The 11,861-nt window shown below is 37.2% G+C and overlaps 2 protein-coding genes and 1 non-coding gene across 5 annotated transcripts; 2 read left to right on the top strand and 1 right to left on the bottom strand.

Moving 5' to 3' along the window:
• The first annotated feature begins 238 nt into the window (after nucleotides 1-238).
• Nucleotides 239-2,780, top strand: LOC115452558. The gene is made up of 5 exons (XM_030181122.2): nucleotides 239-417; nucleotides 998-1,153; nucleotides 1,331-1,426; nucleotides 1,769-1,908; nucleotides 2,572-2,780. Exons 1-5 carry the CDS (start codon nucleotides 370-372, stop codon nucleotides 2,762-2,764), a joined length of 633 nt encoding a protein of 210 aa, XP_030036982.2. The 5' UTR covers nucleotides 239-369; the 3' UTR covers nucleotides 2,765-2,780.
• LOC115452556 (probable ATP-dependent RNA helicase DDX56) lies at nucleotides 1,890-11,404 on the bottom strand. 3 transcript variants are annotated; one of them, XM_030181117.2, is made up of 12 exons: nucleotides 11,150-11,209; nucleotides 10,605-10,829; nucleotides 10,227-10,489; nucleotides 9,652-9,912; nucleotides 9,239-9,434; nucleotides 8,777-8,929; nucleotides 8,430-8,527; nucleotides 8,002-8,143; nucleotides 7,367-7,594; nucleotides 6,902-6,976; nucleotides 5,595-5,624; nucleotides 1,890-2,197 (listed from the first exon to the last, which is right to left on the bottom strand). In XM_030181117.2, the coding sequence occupies exons 1-10, from the start codon at nucleotides 11,207-11,209 to the stop codon at nucleotides 6,911-6,913; spliced, it is 1,692 nt and encodes a 563-aa protein (XP_030036977.2). In that variant the 3' UTR covers nucleotides 1,890-2,197; nucleotides 5,595-5,624; nucleotides 6,902-6,910. The 3 variants fall into 3 exon arrangements, with proteins under 3 accessions (XP_030036977.2, XP_030036975.2, XP_030036978.2); XM_030181115.2 differs by lacking the exon at nucleotides 1,890-2,197 and having other exon boundaries at nucleotides 4,426-5,624; XM_030181118.2 differs by lacking the exons at nucleotides 1,890-2,197; nucleotides 5,595-5,624 and having other exon boundaries at nucleotides 5,906-6,976; nucleotides 11,150-11,404.
• On the top strand, nucleotides 3,920-4,084 carry LOC115452561. Its single transcript, XR_003939488.1, has one exon. It is a non-coding gene; the product is annotated as a U1 spliceosomal RNA (small nuclear RNA).
• Nucleotides 11,405-11,861: the final 457 nt, after the last annotated feature.

Here is an 11,861-nt window from a genome sequence, read left to right as displayed (position 1 = left end):
TGAGACAACGTGGTTTGGAATAGACCATGATATTACGATAGACCCAGTATTAGAATACCATAAACGAACATTAAATGTAACTGCTCGTTGCACCACTGTTAAGTCCTTCGGGAATACAAGAGCAATTGCGTGGTTGTATGATTTCCAGATCAAAACTATAAAAAGTCCCACACCCAAAATCAAAGACAAATAAATAGTCTTTATTCTGAGCAATAATCGATCAAATCCTCAGAATCAAATCCAATGTCACCCACTTGACACGTCAAAATAATCATGGTGACATAACTTTAGTTAGCTTAAAAATAATAAATCTACAATAACTTCAGATATGTAAATTTACTGTACTGTATTTGAACATTAAGTTTTGTGATGTGGCACAGCTCGTTATGGAGCTATTTGAAAGTTGAGGGAACCGAGGTAAGTAGAAATAACAATAGGTTGAAATATTAGTATGTCCGACCCGCCCTAGCTTCCCACGTGTAACCCTTATTATTTATAGCCAGATAATGTCTGATGGTTCGCTCGCTACTAAACTTCGTAGATAATTTTGGAGTCCATAGGAATGTTCCCTATACAGCTGAACATTTTTTTATACACCTATATAGAATTTTCTTTGTGCATAGTTATAGCTGCAGCAGAAAACATTGTCTCATCACTCGTAATGTTTATGGCCTAACAACACACAGATATATTTCTTGGATAAGTTTATATACTCTAATTTGATGCATTACAGAACCATCATATACCTTTCTTTCGAAAAATATTCTGACGAAACTCTATTTTCAAAAGGTTAATGTTTTACGACTATAAAGACTGCTATTGCCCTTAGAATAATTATAGAGAAGCCTATATTGGATAGCGAGCACTATTTCAACTCATTGAAAGTGAATCCGTTGGATTAGCATCAGAGACCAAAAAATTAAAAATGTAATCTATATTTTATTTTATTTCACAGTAGCCCAGATAAAATAGTTCGTTGACGATCGTTATTTTCCAGTTGTTAGAATGGGCGAAATGTGGCGACAGCGTGTTGTCCACAGCGCCCACGTTTCTGTGGGCGGCGGGCGCAGCGGCGCTGGCGCAACGGCTGCTCAACACGCTGTTCCGCAGGTTCATGTTCCGGCGAGTGCCCATGTGGGAGTTAGTTTTGCAAGTTAGTTTACATTCCTTCTTACTCTGTTTCTTCTTAGTAGTTAGGTTTGTTAGTCGGAAGGTAAACGCCGAGAAAAAGGCTCGTCCTAATGACGTCCATGTATGTCTGTTAAATTATATCAATATAGATTTCGATTCTTTCTTGACTTTATATGTACGTTGTTGTTTTTTTTTTCAGAATCTGTTGTTCATCTGGATCGTGATATACAGCCTTCATTTCTGGTTTGTGTTGGTGAAGATTGTTAAAGTGGTCGTCGAGTATTGTTATACAGAGGTAACGATCAGTGATACTGTTTAAGTTATCTATTACATTCAATTATTAAACCTATCCAGCTTTAGCTTATATGATTTTCCTTCTCTCGGCTACCAATTGTAAAACAGACGTATCTAATTCAATGGACATAAGAGTAAAAGAGTACTACCAGCCATTTTACTATTACATCTTTCAGCTATGTTTTAACTTCTGCTGTCAGGCCCTAAGCCAAGGTCCGCCTTCTTCTTACGTCTTCACTTTGCTCGATCTCTTAGTTCATCCTTAGCGAGACAAGACCATTAAGTGTCATGTCATTGTCGAAACCAAGGCTATTTAAGTGATGTTTATATGCTACATGTTCAGGATGATAACGCGCTGGTGCCGGAGGACGTGGAGGGCTGCGAGTTGATGAAGCAATGGGTGATCTGGATGTGCGGAGTCGCGCCCCTTTTTCTGTTCATCTACACCAGACCCAGGCCGGAGGCGCCGCCACTTATGATATGGTTTGTGGTACATTTTCAAAACCTACATAAATATGATTACGCTTGCGTCTATTAGAAGTGGGCAGAGACTAATACTTTCGCTTCATCTGGCCTTTAGGTGTATTATTCTCATGGATTTCAGTTACTTTACTATACTCCTGAGTCACTCGCTTTATAGATCCCAAAGTGTCTAAACTGGACTCAAATATAATGTCGAACAAGTAGAGTCGTTGTGTGCGCAATTTAAAAAACATATTTCATCTTGTCTGCTTGGATATACACCGGCTGATCTTGAAGACTCCAGCGCCATCTATTTAAAAAATCTGTTTTAAACAAAACATTATTTCCTAGTGGAATAAATTACCGGGATTAAGAATAGCCTATATGTGTTAATCCAGGACATGTTATAGACGAATTGCCGTATTTTATCCAAATCCGCTTGGTTGTTTCCATGTTAACTTCTAACAAACATACAAACATTGTCAAAATGTTTCGCATTTATAACATTAGTATGAGTAAGAAGAAGACTTTCCCGCCCTCACACCCACCACTACAACTCCTGTAAGTCAAGATCAGCAGTGGCACGCATTTCACGACACCGAGCGGCGAAGCTCGGCGGGTCTCAGGGAAAACTAATTTGTCAGTATCTAGTAAGAGTTAGAAGTGAGATGGCTATAATTTCAGGATAACCACAAGCCCATGGCAGCGGCGGGAGATGGGCGCATACGGGTACTACCTGAGTCGGCCGCCCGCCCTGCAGTCCGCGTCGGAGCTAACCCCACGGCACCAGGCGCTCGTGGAGCGGCGCGCCTTCAGCGACTCCAAGATCGTCGTTAAAACACCCGCCAAGAAAAGACGATATTCTAAATCTATATAAATGTTTTAATAAAGTATGGTGTTTGTTTTATTTAGTTTTTGCTCACGGCTTCAGAATGAATGTTTTGTGAATGCTTTTCCAGTCCCGCTATATATTTTCCTGGGATAAAATATATAATATAAATAGTATCTTACTACCCAGGGTGTTAAACTATCTTCATACCTTTCATCGAAATGCATTCGGTAGTTTTTTTAGTTTCTCGCGATCAGACATACGCGGCAAAGGATTTTGTTTTATAATATGTAAGGATGGAAAATTTTGCGCCAAACAATATCTTATCTCGTAATCCGCTAAACTATACTGCATCTTACTAACGGGCAAAGATCTAGACATTTAAATTTGATTTTTATTAACATAATTTAATTATTTTACCTTTCTCCTTCTTTGTGTATTCTTCATTCTAATACAAAGAGCATTACAATACTATGGAAAAATGATAATAAAGATTCTATGTAGTTTTTATTTATGTTCAGTAAGAGTATTTAGCAGTCTATAGAAGATACAATAATATAATAATAACACATAACTCTGACCTTACAGTAAGATAGGTTATCTTGGAGCGTAAAGGAAGTACGATTCCCGTCTAACAGATATAAATCTGAATCCTATATTTGAGGACCACAATATCTTGTGTCCCAGTGCCAAGGATCTTATACCCAAAAAAATTTGGATATAACTTCCTTGCCCAATGCTTAGAAAGAACTCCTTTAAGTTTTGAAACACAGAAACGCTTCTGTGTGTTTCTTTGAATGCGCTTGTGCATTATATTGAGAAAGATGAGCACGTAAAAATAATTTGGAGAGATGTGTGGAAAATGTATATTGGAAATTCTTGTTTATAGGGTAAATACGCCACTAAAGGTACAATAACATAAATTATTTGGGGAGTTTACATCTTATTTGTTACTACAAAATGTGTAAAATTACTTTTTAAGATGGCAATACTAAAAAAAAAATCTCGGTCAACAAAAAGGTTTTTTTATGTTTGTGACCCACTGGCACAAAATAAATTGTATTAAAAATAATATGAATATTCTTAATTTAAAAATCGATATAACCACAATGCCGTCAATAGATGTCACTGATTACATAATTACATCGCGACGTCAAGATTATCGCGGCCGGGTATATAAGTAGGGGCGCGTGGCCTAATGTCATACTAACCTTGCGTAGGGTGTACCGTGATCATGAAGGCGGTTGCCCCGGGCCGGCGCCGGCTATTGCACCGCGGCCGGGAGAAGGCCGGCCTGTGACTATCCCGTCAGGGGTACGTCGTGCGCGTAATTTTTGATAGTGGGACTTGCGTTCTTGCGCAGTCCATTATGTATAACCAAAATTTAAAGACAAATAAGAGTAATAAATAAAGAAGAGAATATCCGCCATTTTTGAGGTTTCTTAAATTTGTAATAAGGTCCTCCAACTAGAATCATGAAGCTGATGAAACGGAATGCTCAAAAAATACACAATACCTCGGAAAAATTATGTCTGGTACGAAGAAAAACCCACTGAAATAAAAAAGTTTGCCTTTACGCCATTCAATACGTAATGAGACAACCAACATATTATTATGCAAAATCAATAAACACCGGTGCCCCCGGTAGCCCAATACGCTATACCTATATCTTTCTTTAAACATGCATAATTACCACCAAACATGCATTATTTTTTAAATGAAACTTATTTAATAGAAAATACAAACAAGCAAATACATGTCTTCGTGCATTCGCAGTTATTCTACAAAATGCCTCGTTAATTTATAGTGCATAAAGCGTTAACATTTGGCGACCATCTACCGCCGTACCTCTGCTACATGCTAATTTAATTCATGTACTTTCACAGTTACGACCTACATTCCCATACCACGAGTTTCTTTCGAATCAATTGCTGTTAGCAGTATATTTGTACCCGCCTGGATAGTGACCACTGGTACACTAGCATCAAAACTCGCCATAGTAGCCCACGTGCGTCGCGTTTCCAAAATAGCCTGCACATACCCGTCTTAAACAACCATTCAGGGACGTAGCTACCGTAGAGCTAGGCAATGTTCACTGAGGCCCCCGAGGCCTTTGGGTCCCTGGACCTTGACCTGACTTTAGGTTACCGTCTGAATACGAATAATTTCTCGCATCAGGTAAGACCGTGATTGGTAGTATTTACACACGCTGAGAGGGGGGGGGGGGCTCATTTTAAACTTGAGCCCTTGGTCTCCTAGGCACGCCATTGCCGTTGTCGAAAGGCGAGGGCTAATCTTTCTCAGTCTATTTCCTATCCGCTATCAGACGCCCTTTACCATTTGTGGCAGTAAAGTTGACTTTATTATTGATTAGTCTTTCTTTATCGATTGATCAAGCGATGCTCATATGCCATACCTACCAAGTATCATGCAGACTAATGATAATACAACTTAAGTTATACTTACCTATACCCAGAAGCAAAAAGCATAATAAAATATACACTAATCATATACATATATTCTTCCATTACCAGTCTTTGGCCATTCTAAGTATAAATGAAAATCTTGATCCCTCGACACGAAAACCCAAAAGAAATAGGTATTCGTGCATCACACAAACATGCTTCAGTGGAGAAATCGAATTCACGACTTCTCGTTTCAAAACCAAGTTACCCATTGCAGAGGCCGAAAAATACATAAATGTGGTTAACACAAAGCCAGTGACTTGCTCGTGTCATTTAATTGCACAAAAGCATAAAATTCACACACAATAAGCATAATACACCCATGCATCCTACACCGCTAACTACAAAGGACATAAAATAAAGATATTATTGTAAAAACAATATATTTTAATAACCATAGCCGAGTGACTAACCATGACAGTAACTCGCACGCACCACGCGAACTGTACAGAAACAAAAATAACATCATATATTGTTTATTTTGACTAAAATCACACTGCTATAGATAAAAAAATAGTGAATTAAAAATTCAATTTTTTTTTTAATCTTTACTGATGAGATCGTATTGAAAACCCCATCACAGTTTTCAAGTCAATAGATGTACACGGCCACGGCCGGCGTCATTTTACCGACTGTCAAGAAACACAAAACTAATATTTGGTCTGCATATACTGCAAATAGTTATTTTCCCGTGACACTAATATACTTGAATTCAAACAACAAATTGACCACCACATCATTTTATGTAAATACATAACATAACAAAACAGTTTACATAAAACACAGCAGAGCAATTCCAGTCCTAACAATGGATATAAAAATTTACACAGCCAGCGCCAAACTTTATGACCTATGTGACAGTGGCGAAGTGTGGATTTTTTCAAAAGGTAACCCGAGGCAAAAATAATTAAGCCTTAGTTAATATATCGCGCCGAATTTACCAGAAAACAAAAACTAAGTCTATCAGAAATAAATCTAAAAGGGAAGCCGGTAGGAATCGAGTTGTATGGACGCTTCACCACTGCTATGTGACGTCAATTCTGCTCCCTTCAGTAACCTTTCAATCTCTAGTAAAAACGTGGATACTAGTGGCGAAGGGCTCATATAACCCGGTTCCTGCCGGCTTCCCTTTCGTAATTTATGTTATATCTAATTATCATTAGGACGGTTTGCAGACCGCATTTATGCACATTAGTACCTATATGTTATAGTAAATAGTAAATCCTTTATTTGCAAAAAAGTTGGTACAGTATAGAATCTTAACTAGTCATTTCTGATCAATCAACTTTTGTCAAATTTATTGAGATGCTATTTTTTTGAAAATAGAATATTAATTAATTAGGTTAGGGCAAGCATTACTTATAATATTTTGTAGTTATGTTATGTCGGGTTCCCTTTCAGAAAATTTCACCCTTCGCCACTGGTGGATACTATTTGAAACTAACTTCCGAACACACATGCCCTTTATCTCTAAAGGTGTAGGCAGAGGTGCAACCAAGGCACCAAGTTTACGCCGCGTGTTCGCATGTGATAGGCGCCCTATCACTCACGATCTACCATACACGAGTCTATCACCATATCGGGCACAAATTCCAGACTCGAGGCTGATTGATACTGAGTATTAAAACCCAAAAGGCTTCCCGACCTGACTTCACACCGGTCATAAAAATTGACGACAGCTATGTTCAGTATAAAAGCCGGCATCCGTTCGGATACTAACAGTGCGGTGCTACGTGGCGCCTGTCGCGGTTTTCTTCTTCACTTCGAAGCTCTTCAGGGGGTCGCTTTGACGAGCCTAGAACAAATGGATTATTTTTATAATTATATTAGGCAACAAAAATCAAATAAAAAAACAAAAATATACAGTCGAATTGAGAACCACTTCCTTTTTTTGAAGTTGGTTTAAAATAACATAACCATACTCCAAAGCTAACGCTATGCATAACTATTTATTTAAGGTGTCTTGCATGTTGCGTTTATGTTTATAGGATATTGTAGTGATTATTTGTGTTTTTCACATTATCCATCTAATGTCTCATCATCAAGAGTGACTTTATATTTCAAATTTCTGGATGCCATTGATGCGACAGTCATACCATCATGCAAACAACCTGGTTCACTATTCTAATACAAAAAGTAAAAATGGAATGGAATAACAGTCTCTTAATTCATTATGGAATCTTACCTTATATTTATGTCGTTTAGCACTACCAAAGTTGCCAGGCTGTTTCCTTTTCTTCACCACGGGCTTTTCCACCACCGTTTCTTCGTCTTCCACAGGCTCCTCGCTCCTCAAAGCAGCTGGCAGGAGATACTCGGGAATGTGGGATAAATGTTGCTGGACCTTCACAGTGTGCAGGGCCTTGTCGCGTCTCAGTGCTGCTAGATCTGCTGGGTTTTCTTCAAAGTAGCCCTGAATGAGATGATGGATTAGTCCAGGGCTTTGGGGTGATTGAAAGGTGACAATAGATGGGACAGTCAGAGAGAAGATTAGTCGTTCATCAATGTTTTATGTACAATGTGTGTCATCATTTTAGGACTAAAACTGTTTTCTGGATAACAAAGTAAAAGCATAGAATAATTTTTGAGACTTTTGTTTCGTTTACAACAACTTGGAGAGTGAAACATGCCTCTTTTTGTGATTTTAGAGTTATATAGGTAAATTATTCAACATCCGTATCAAAGGCAAACATAAGCATTTATATTCTAAAGACAATTAGACCAAAAATTCCTATGATCATATTAATTTTCATTCTCTTAGATATGAAATTCCAAATATTAGCCACCCTATCTGTCAATATGCGATAGCACATCACGTACCTGCAGCTTCTTGCAGTTGAGCAGCTCCTGCTTGATCTCCTTGAGACGAGCCTCGCGCACGGCGATGCGTGTGACGGCGCGCCACGCGTCCCGCGACCGGTACCGGAAGCCCTCCACCTCCTCCAGCGCGAACTCGTACTTCCTGCACGCAATTCAGTTATGAGTTACCCAGAGTGGTGTTAAATATTAAATCTAACATTGACACAATATAACATGATTTACCGCCATTTTGAATATACAAACCCAATAACATTTTCGATTTATCTCAAAAATGGACCAATCAGAACGTTTTTTTGACACGCTTACAAATTAGTTATTTCGATTTGTTCCTTCTCCAAATAGGATTGAAGATTGAGATTGAAATTGCTTATTGAAAACGGCTATAAATCAATATCTCACTGACATTTGACTAATTATGACATACTCACTGTAACACTTGTTCTGTTTTGAATCCATTTGTAAGATGTGCCTCCACTGCATCCATGAGCGGCTTCTCGCGTATTGACACGAAAGATAGTACTGATCCCTGATAAAGAACATGTTACAAATTGTATAAAAGATTTTACGTTGCTTCTAGCACTGATCAAGAGATGCAACTTACAAGCTATGTTGTGTAGTATAGTGATAGTATATTTAAGTTATGCAATACCTGTTAGCGATTTGCAATTTTAGGTAATAGTAAATAGAAACATATGCATTTTCAATGGCTGAAATTTTCTTCCCATATCTCTTTTATGTGCATATTATCATGCATGGAATGTATCTGATGTGTTACCTGGTTGTTCCCCCTGGCCGTGCGCCCCGCCCTGTGCACGTACGAGTTGACGTCCAACGGGAAGTCGAAGTTGATCACATTGGCAACATGTTGGAAATCGATACCACGCGACACGCCCGACTCCTTGTCTTTCTTCCGCTTTGATTGTTGTGGCTACAAATGCAAAAATGGAAGTCTTGTTTAGTGTGGGACAATTACAAATCAGCATCCAGCACCTTCCCACTATAGACGTGTTAAGTTCCTAAATACCGGGACTCTTTACACATTATTTATTATATTACCATTCCACAAAAACAACACTTAGATTGAGTTAGTTGAGTTAACCAAGTGTTAAAGGAGGATCTAATTTAGATTATACCTAAAGCTCATAACTTATGACCCTGTAACCACCATGATGGCTGACAAAACTTAACAAAACAACAGTCCAAAACATTATTAAATGTGATAAATGATAATTATTACCTTCTTCTTCTTTCCTCTCTCTTCAAGTGGCAGTATGCCCCCATCAGGCTTCTCCAACGCCTTCTCATCAGAGGCTATGATGATCTGGTACCGTCCCCTGTTGAACTGATCCACTGACAGACACCGCACTGCTGCCGGCAGCTCAGAGTTTAGCACGCATGAACCGATCTTGAATTGTTCCAAGTACAGTTTTAACCTGGAAAAGCTTACAATATTAGTAAACAATAACAACCATGATGATAAGATTCGAGTCAAGCCTACATCAGACTAGAGTAACTTATTCAAATAAAAAATCTTGAACATATTTAGTTTGTCCACTGTAAATCGGATAAATACGCTCACAGTTCACTAAGTGAGTATGCCATGAATGAACAGAACAATCATTAAACATATTTTTGAATATCAATACTTACTTATAACACCTATCCACAGTCCGTACAAATATTATGCTCTTCCCCCTGATGAGGTTTAATTTCAAAAGTGCATACAATATGGCCGCCTTATCATCCTCCTCTGCAAACAAATGGTAGTGCTGCAGTTGTGATGAAGGTGCTAATTCTGGCTCCTCCAGTTTGAGGGTCACAGGGTTACGAAGTACGATCTTCTTGAGACTTAAAACATCTCCTGATAGTGTTGCTGAGGCTAGTACAGCTTGATATATTTTCGGTAAGTGACTGTAGAAAATATTATGATTCAGTCAAAATATATTTTTTTTGAGTATAATCTATACACATAGCTCTCTGCATTTCATCTGGTTGCGAGAGAAAACATAATCCATGAGTCTACAGAAAATATATCTTCCTATGAAGAATTTTTGAAACAAAACCTGTATTTTCAGATTACATTTTCAAGCAAATTCTTAAATTTTACATAATAGTATAATTTTATCAAAACAGCTCTAATAAGATAGGCAGACTTATGATTCAGAATATTTTACAGGTTTACAAAAATGTTGCCCTTAATAAATAAATATTTGTACCATATTTACCCCAACAACTCCTTAATTTCATCTTCATATCCAAACGAGAATATTAAGTCAGCCTCATCAACCACTAACATTGCCAAGTCATCTTTTAATCTCATATTATTTGCTTTTAAATGTGCAAGTGCTCTTGACGGAGTAGCCACTACAATGTCAGGTTTGTCAGCAAGCATTGACTTTTGTGTCTGTGTGTCACCGCTAGATGATATGTCTATACACCGCACTTCTCTTGCACATTTTAATGTTAAATCACCAATCACTGATGCAATCTGTAAATTATGGGTGAGTTCTACAATACATTTTTATATCAGAATACTAGCAAATGATAACACTTCAAGTGTTTCATGTTGCCCAAAATCCACTTTAATTACAGTTCCAACTCACCTGTCCGCACAACTCTTTACTTGGCGATAATATCAATGCCTTTATAGACTGGTGCGTGCTTGTGTTCTTCAAGTTCAATATCTTTTGTATTACAGGTATTGTGAATGCTGCAGTCTTGCCTGACCCTGTCCTGGCCCTCATGAGCACATCTTTACCCTCCAGGAGTAAGGGTATGGCTGTTTCCTGGATAAGAGTGGGTTGTGGCCATCCTAGTTGGGATATTGCCTGCAAGACACCATCACTTGTGTAGTAATCATTAGAAACCCACCACGTCTCTTTTGCATTGGAAAAAATATGAATAAAGATAGATTTGTATCATTAGTTATTACCCAAAATTGTTTCGAATCTTATAATAAAAGGCTTATAGCACATAATTAAGAGAATTTTTCAATTTGGCGTCCAGTTTCTTAAAAAAATACCACGAGGTAAATCAAACATTATGACTATTTGACACAACGTGTACTACGTGAAACATTTTGTTTGATAAATTTAACTACGGAAAAGGTAATTTAGAAACATATTATGTTGTAGTTTATCATATTTACCTTCAAAATACGATCATCAAGTTCCATTTCATGGAACATAACCTTTTTCTCTTCTGCCATTTTTTGTTGGAATTATTCCATAAATTAAGTTAAAATTCAATATAATTTAACAAAGCTATATTCAGTTTTTAATACTATAACATTTATTCTATATTACGAAAATATTTGATTTTGAAATTACGACTTATTTTACTTTACACCCTTGCATTACACGCGAGTGAACTTACACAACAGAGACCAATAAATTACACAAGTCAAAAACATTTTTGTATCTGTAGAGTGTTGATCATACATTTTTTAAATTTTAGAATTTAGACCGAGCTTATACATCCAGAAATTCCGTTTTTGAATTCAGATCTGACTCTAAATTACTGGTAATATTGCCCTATATTCAAATTATTCTAAGTACCGAATCCTATACAATTCCTTGTTACCTCATACATGAAGATTTTTTCCGAGAGTGAAGGATTCTTATTTTCTCAAATTGATCTAAATAAATGTCGTTGATGAAAGTTCTCTTTTTAGATCCGCAATTAATTCTACTTCACTTAATTTATAATGAAAGCCGTAATGAGACGATGTATATTTTATTATCTATATGTCTTGGAATTCTAAACAAAGTTTATATTTTGATTTTGACGTGTTTTATTAAATTTTATCATACGATAGTGTCTTGTATAATCTCATTTATATATTTTATTTATTTAATATT

The sequence above is a fragment of the Manduca sexta genome, chromosome 14 (assembly GCF_014839805.1).
Source record: "Manduca sexta isolate Smith_Timp_Sample1 chromosome 14, JHU_Msex_v1.0, whole genome shotgun sequence".
NCBI lineage: Eukaryota > Metazoa > Arthropoda > Insecta > Lepidoptera > Sphingidae > Manduca > Manduca sexta.
The sequence above is the reverse complement of the archived record's forward strand: the minus strand, read 5'-3'. Positions and strand labels throughout refer to the sequence as shown.

Coding starts and splice junctions, on each gene's coding strand:
- LOC115452558 (XM_030181122.2), top strand. CDS start 370: ATGTGGCACAGCTCGTTATGGAGCTATTTGAAAGTTGAGGGAACCGAG. Junction 1,154..1,330: donor TGTGGGAGTTAGTTTTGCAA/GTTAGTTTACAT, acceptor TTTTTTTTTCAG/AATCTGTTGTTCATCTGGAT. Junction 1,427..1,768: donor TCGAGTATTGTTATACAGAG/GTAACGATCAGT, acceptor CTACATGTTCAG/GATGATAACGCGCTGGTGCC.
- LOC115452556 (XM_030181118.2), bottom strand. CDS start 11,209: ATGGCAGAAGAGAAAAAGGTTATGTTCCATGAAATGGAACTTGATGAT. Junction 10,830..11,149: donor TTGATGATCGTATTTTGAAG/GTAAATATGATA, acceptor GGTGTCTTGCAG/GCAATATCCCAACTAGGATG. Junction 9,435..9,651: donor ACTGTGGATAGGTGTTATAA/GTAAGTATTGAT, acceptor AAGCTTTTCCAG/GTTAAAACTGTACTTGGAAC.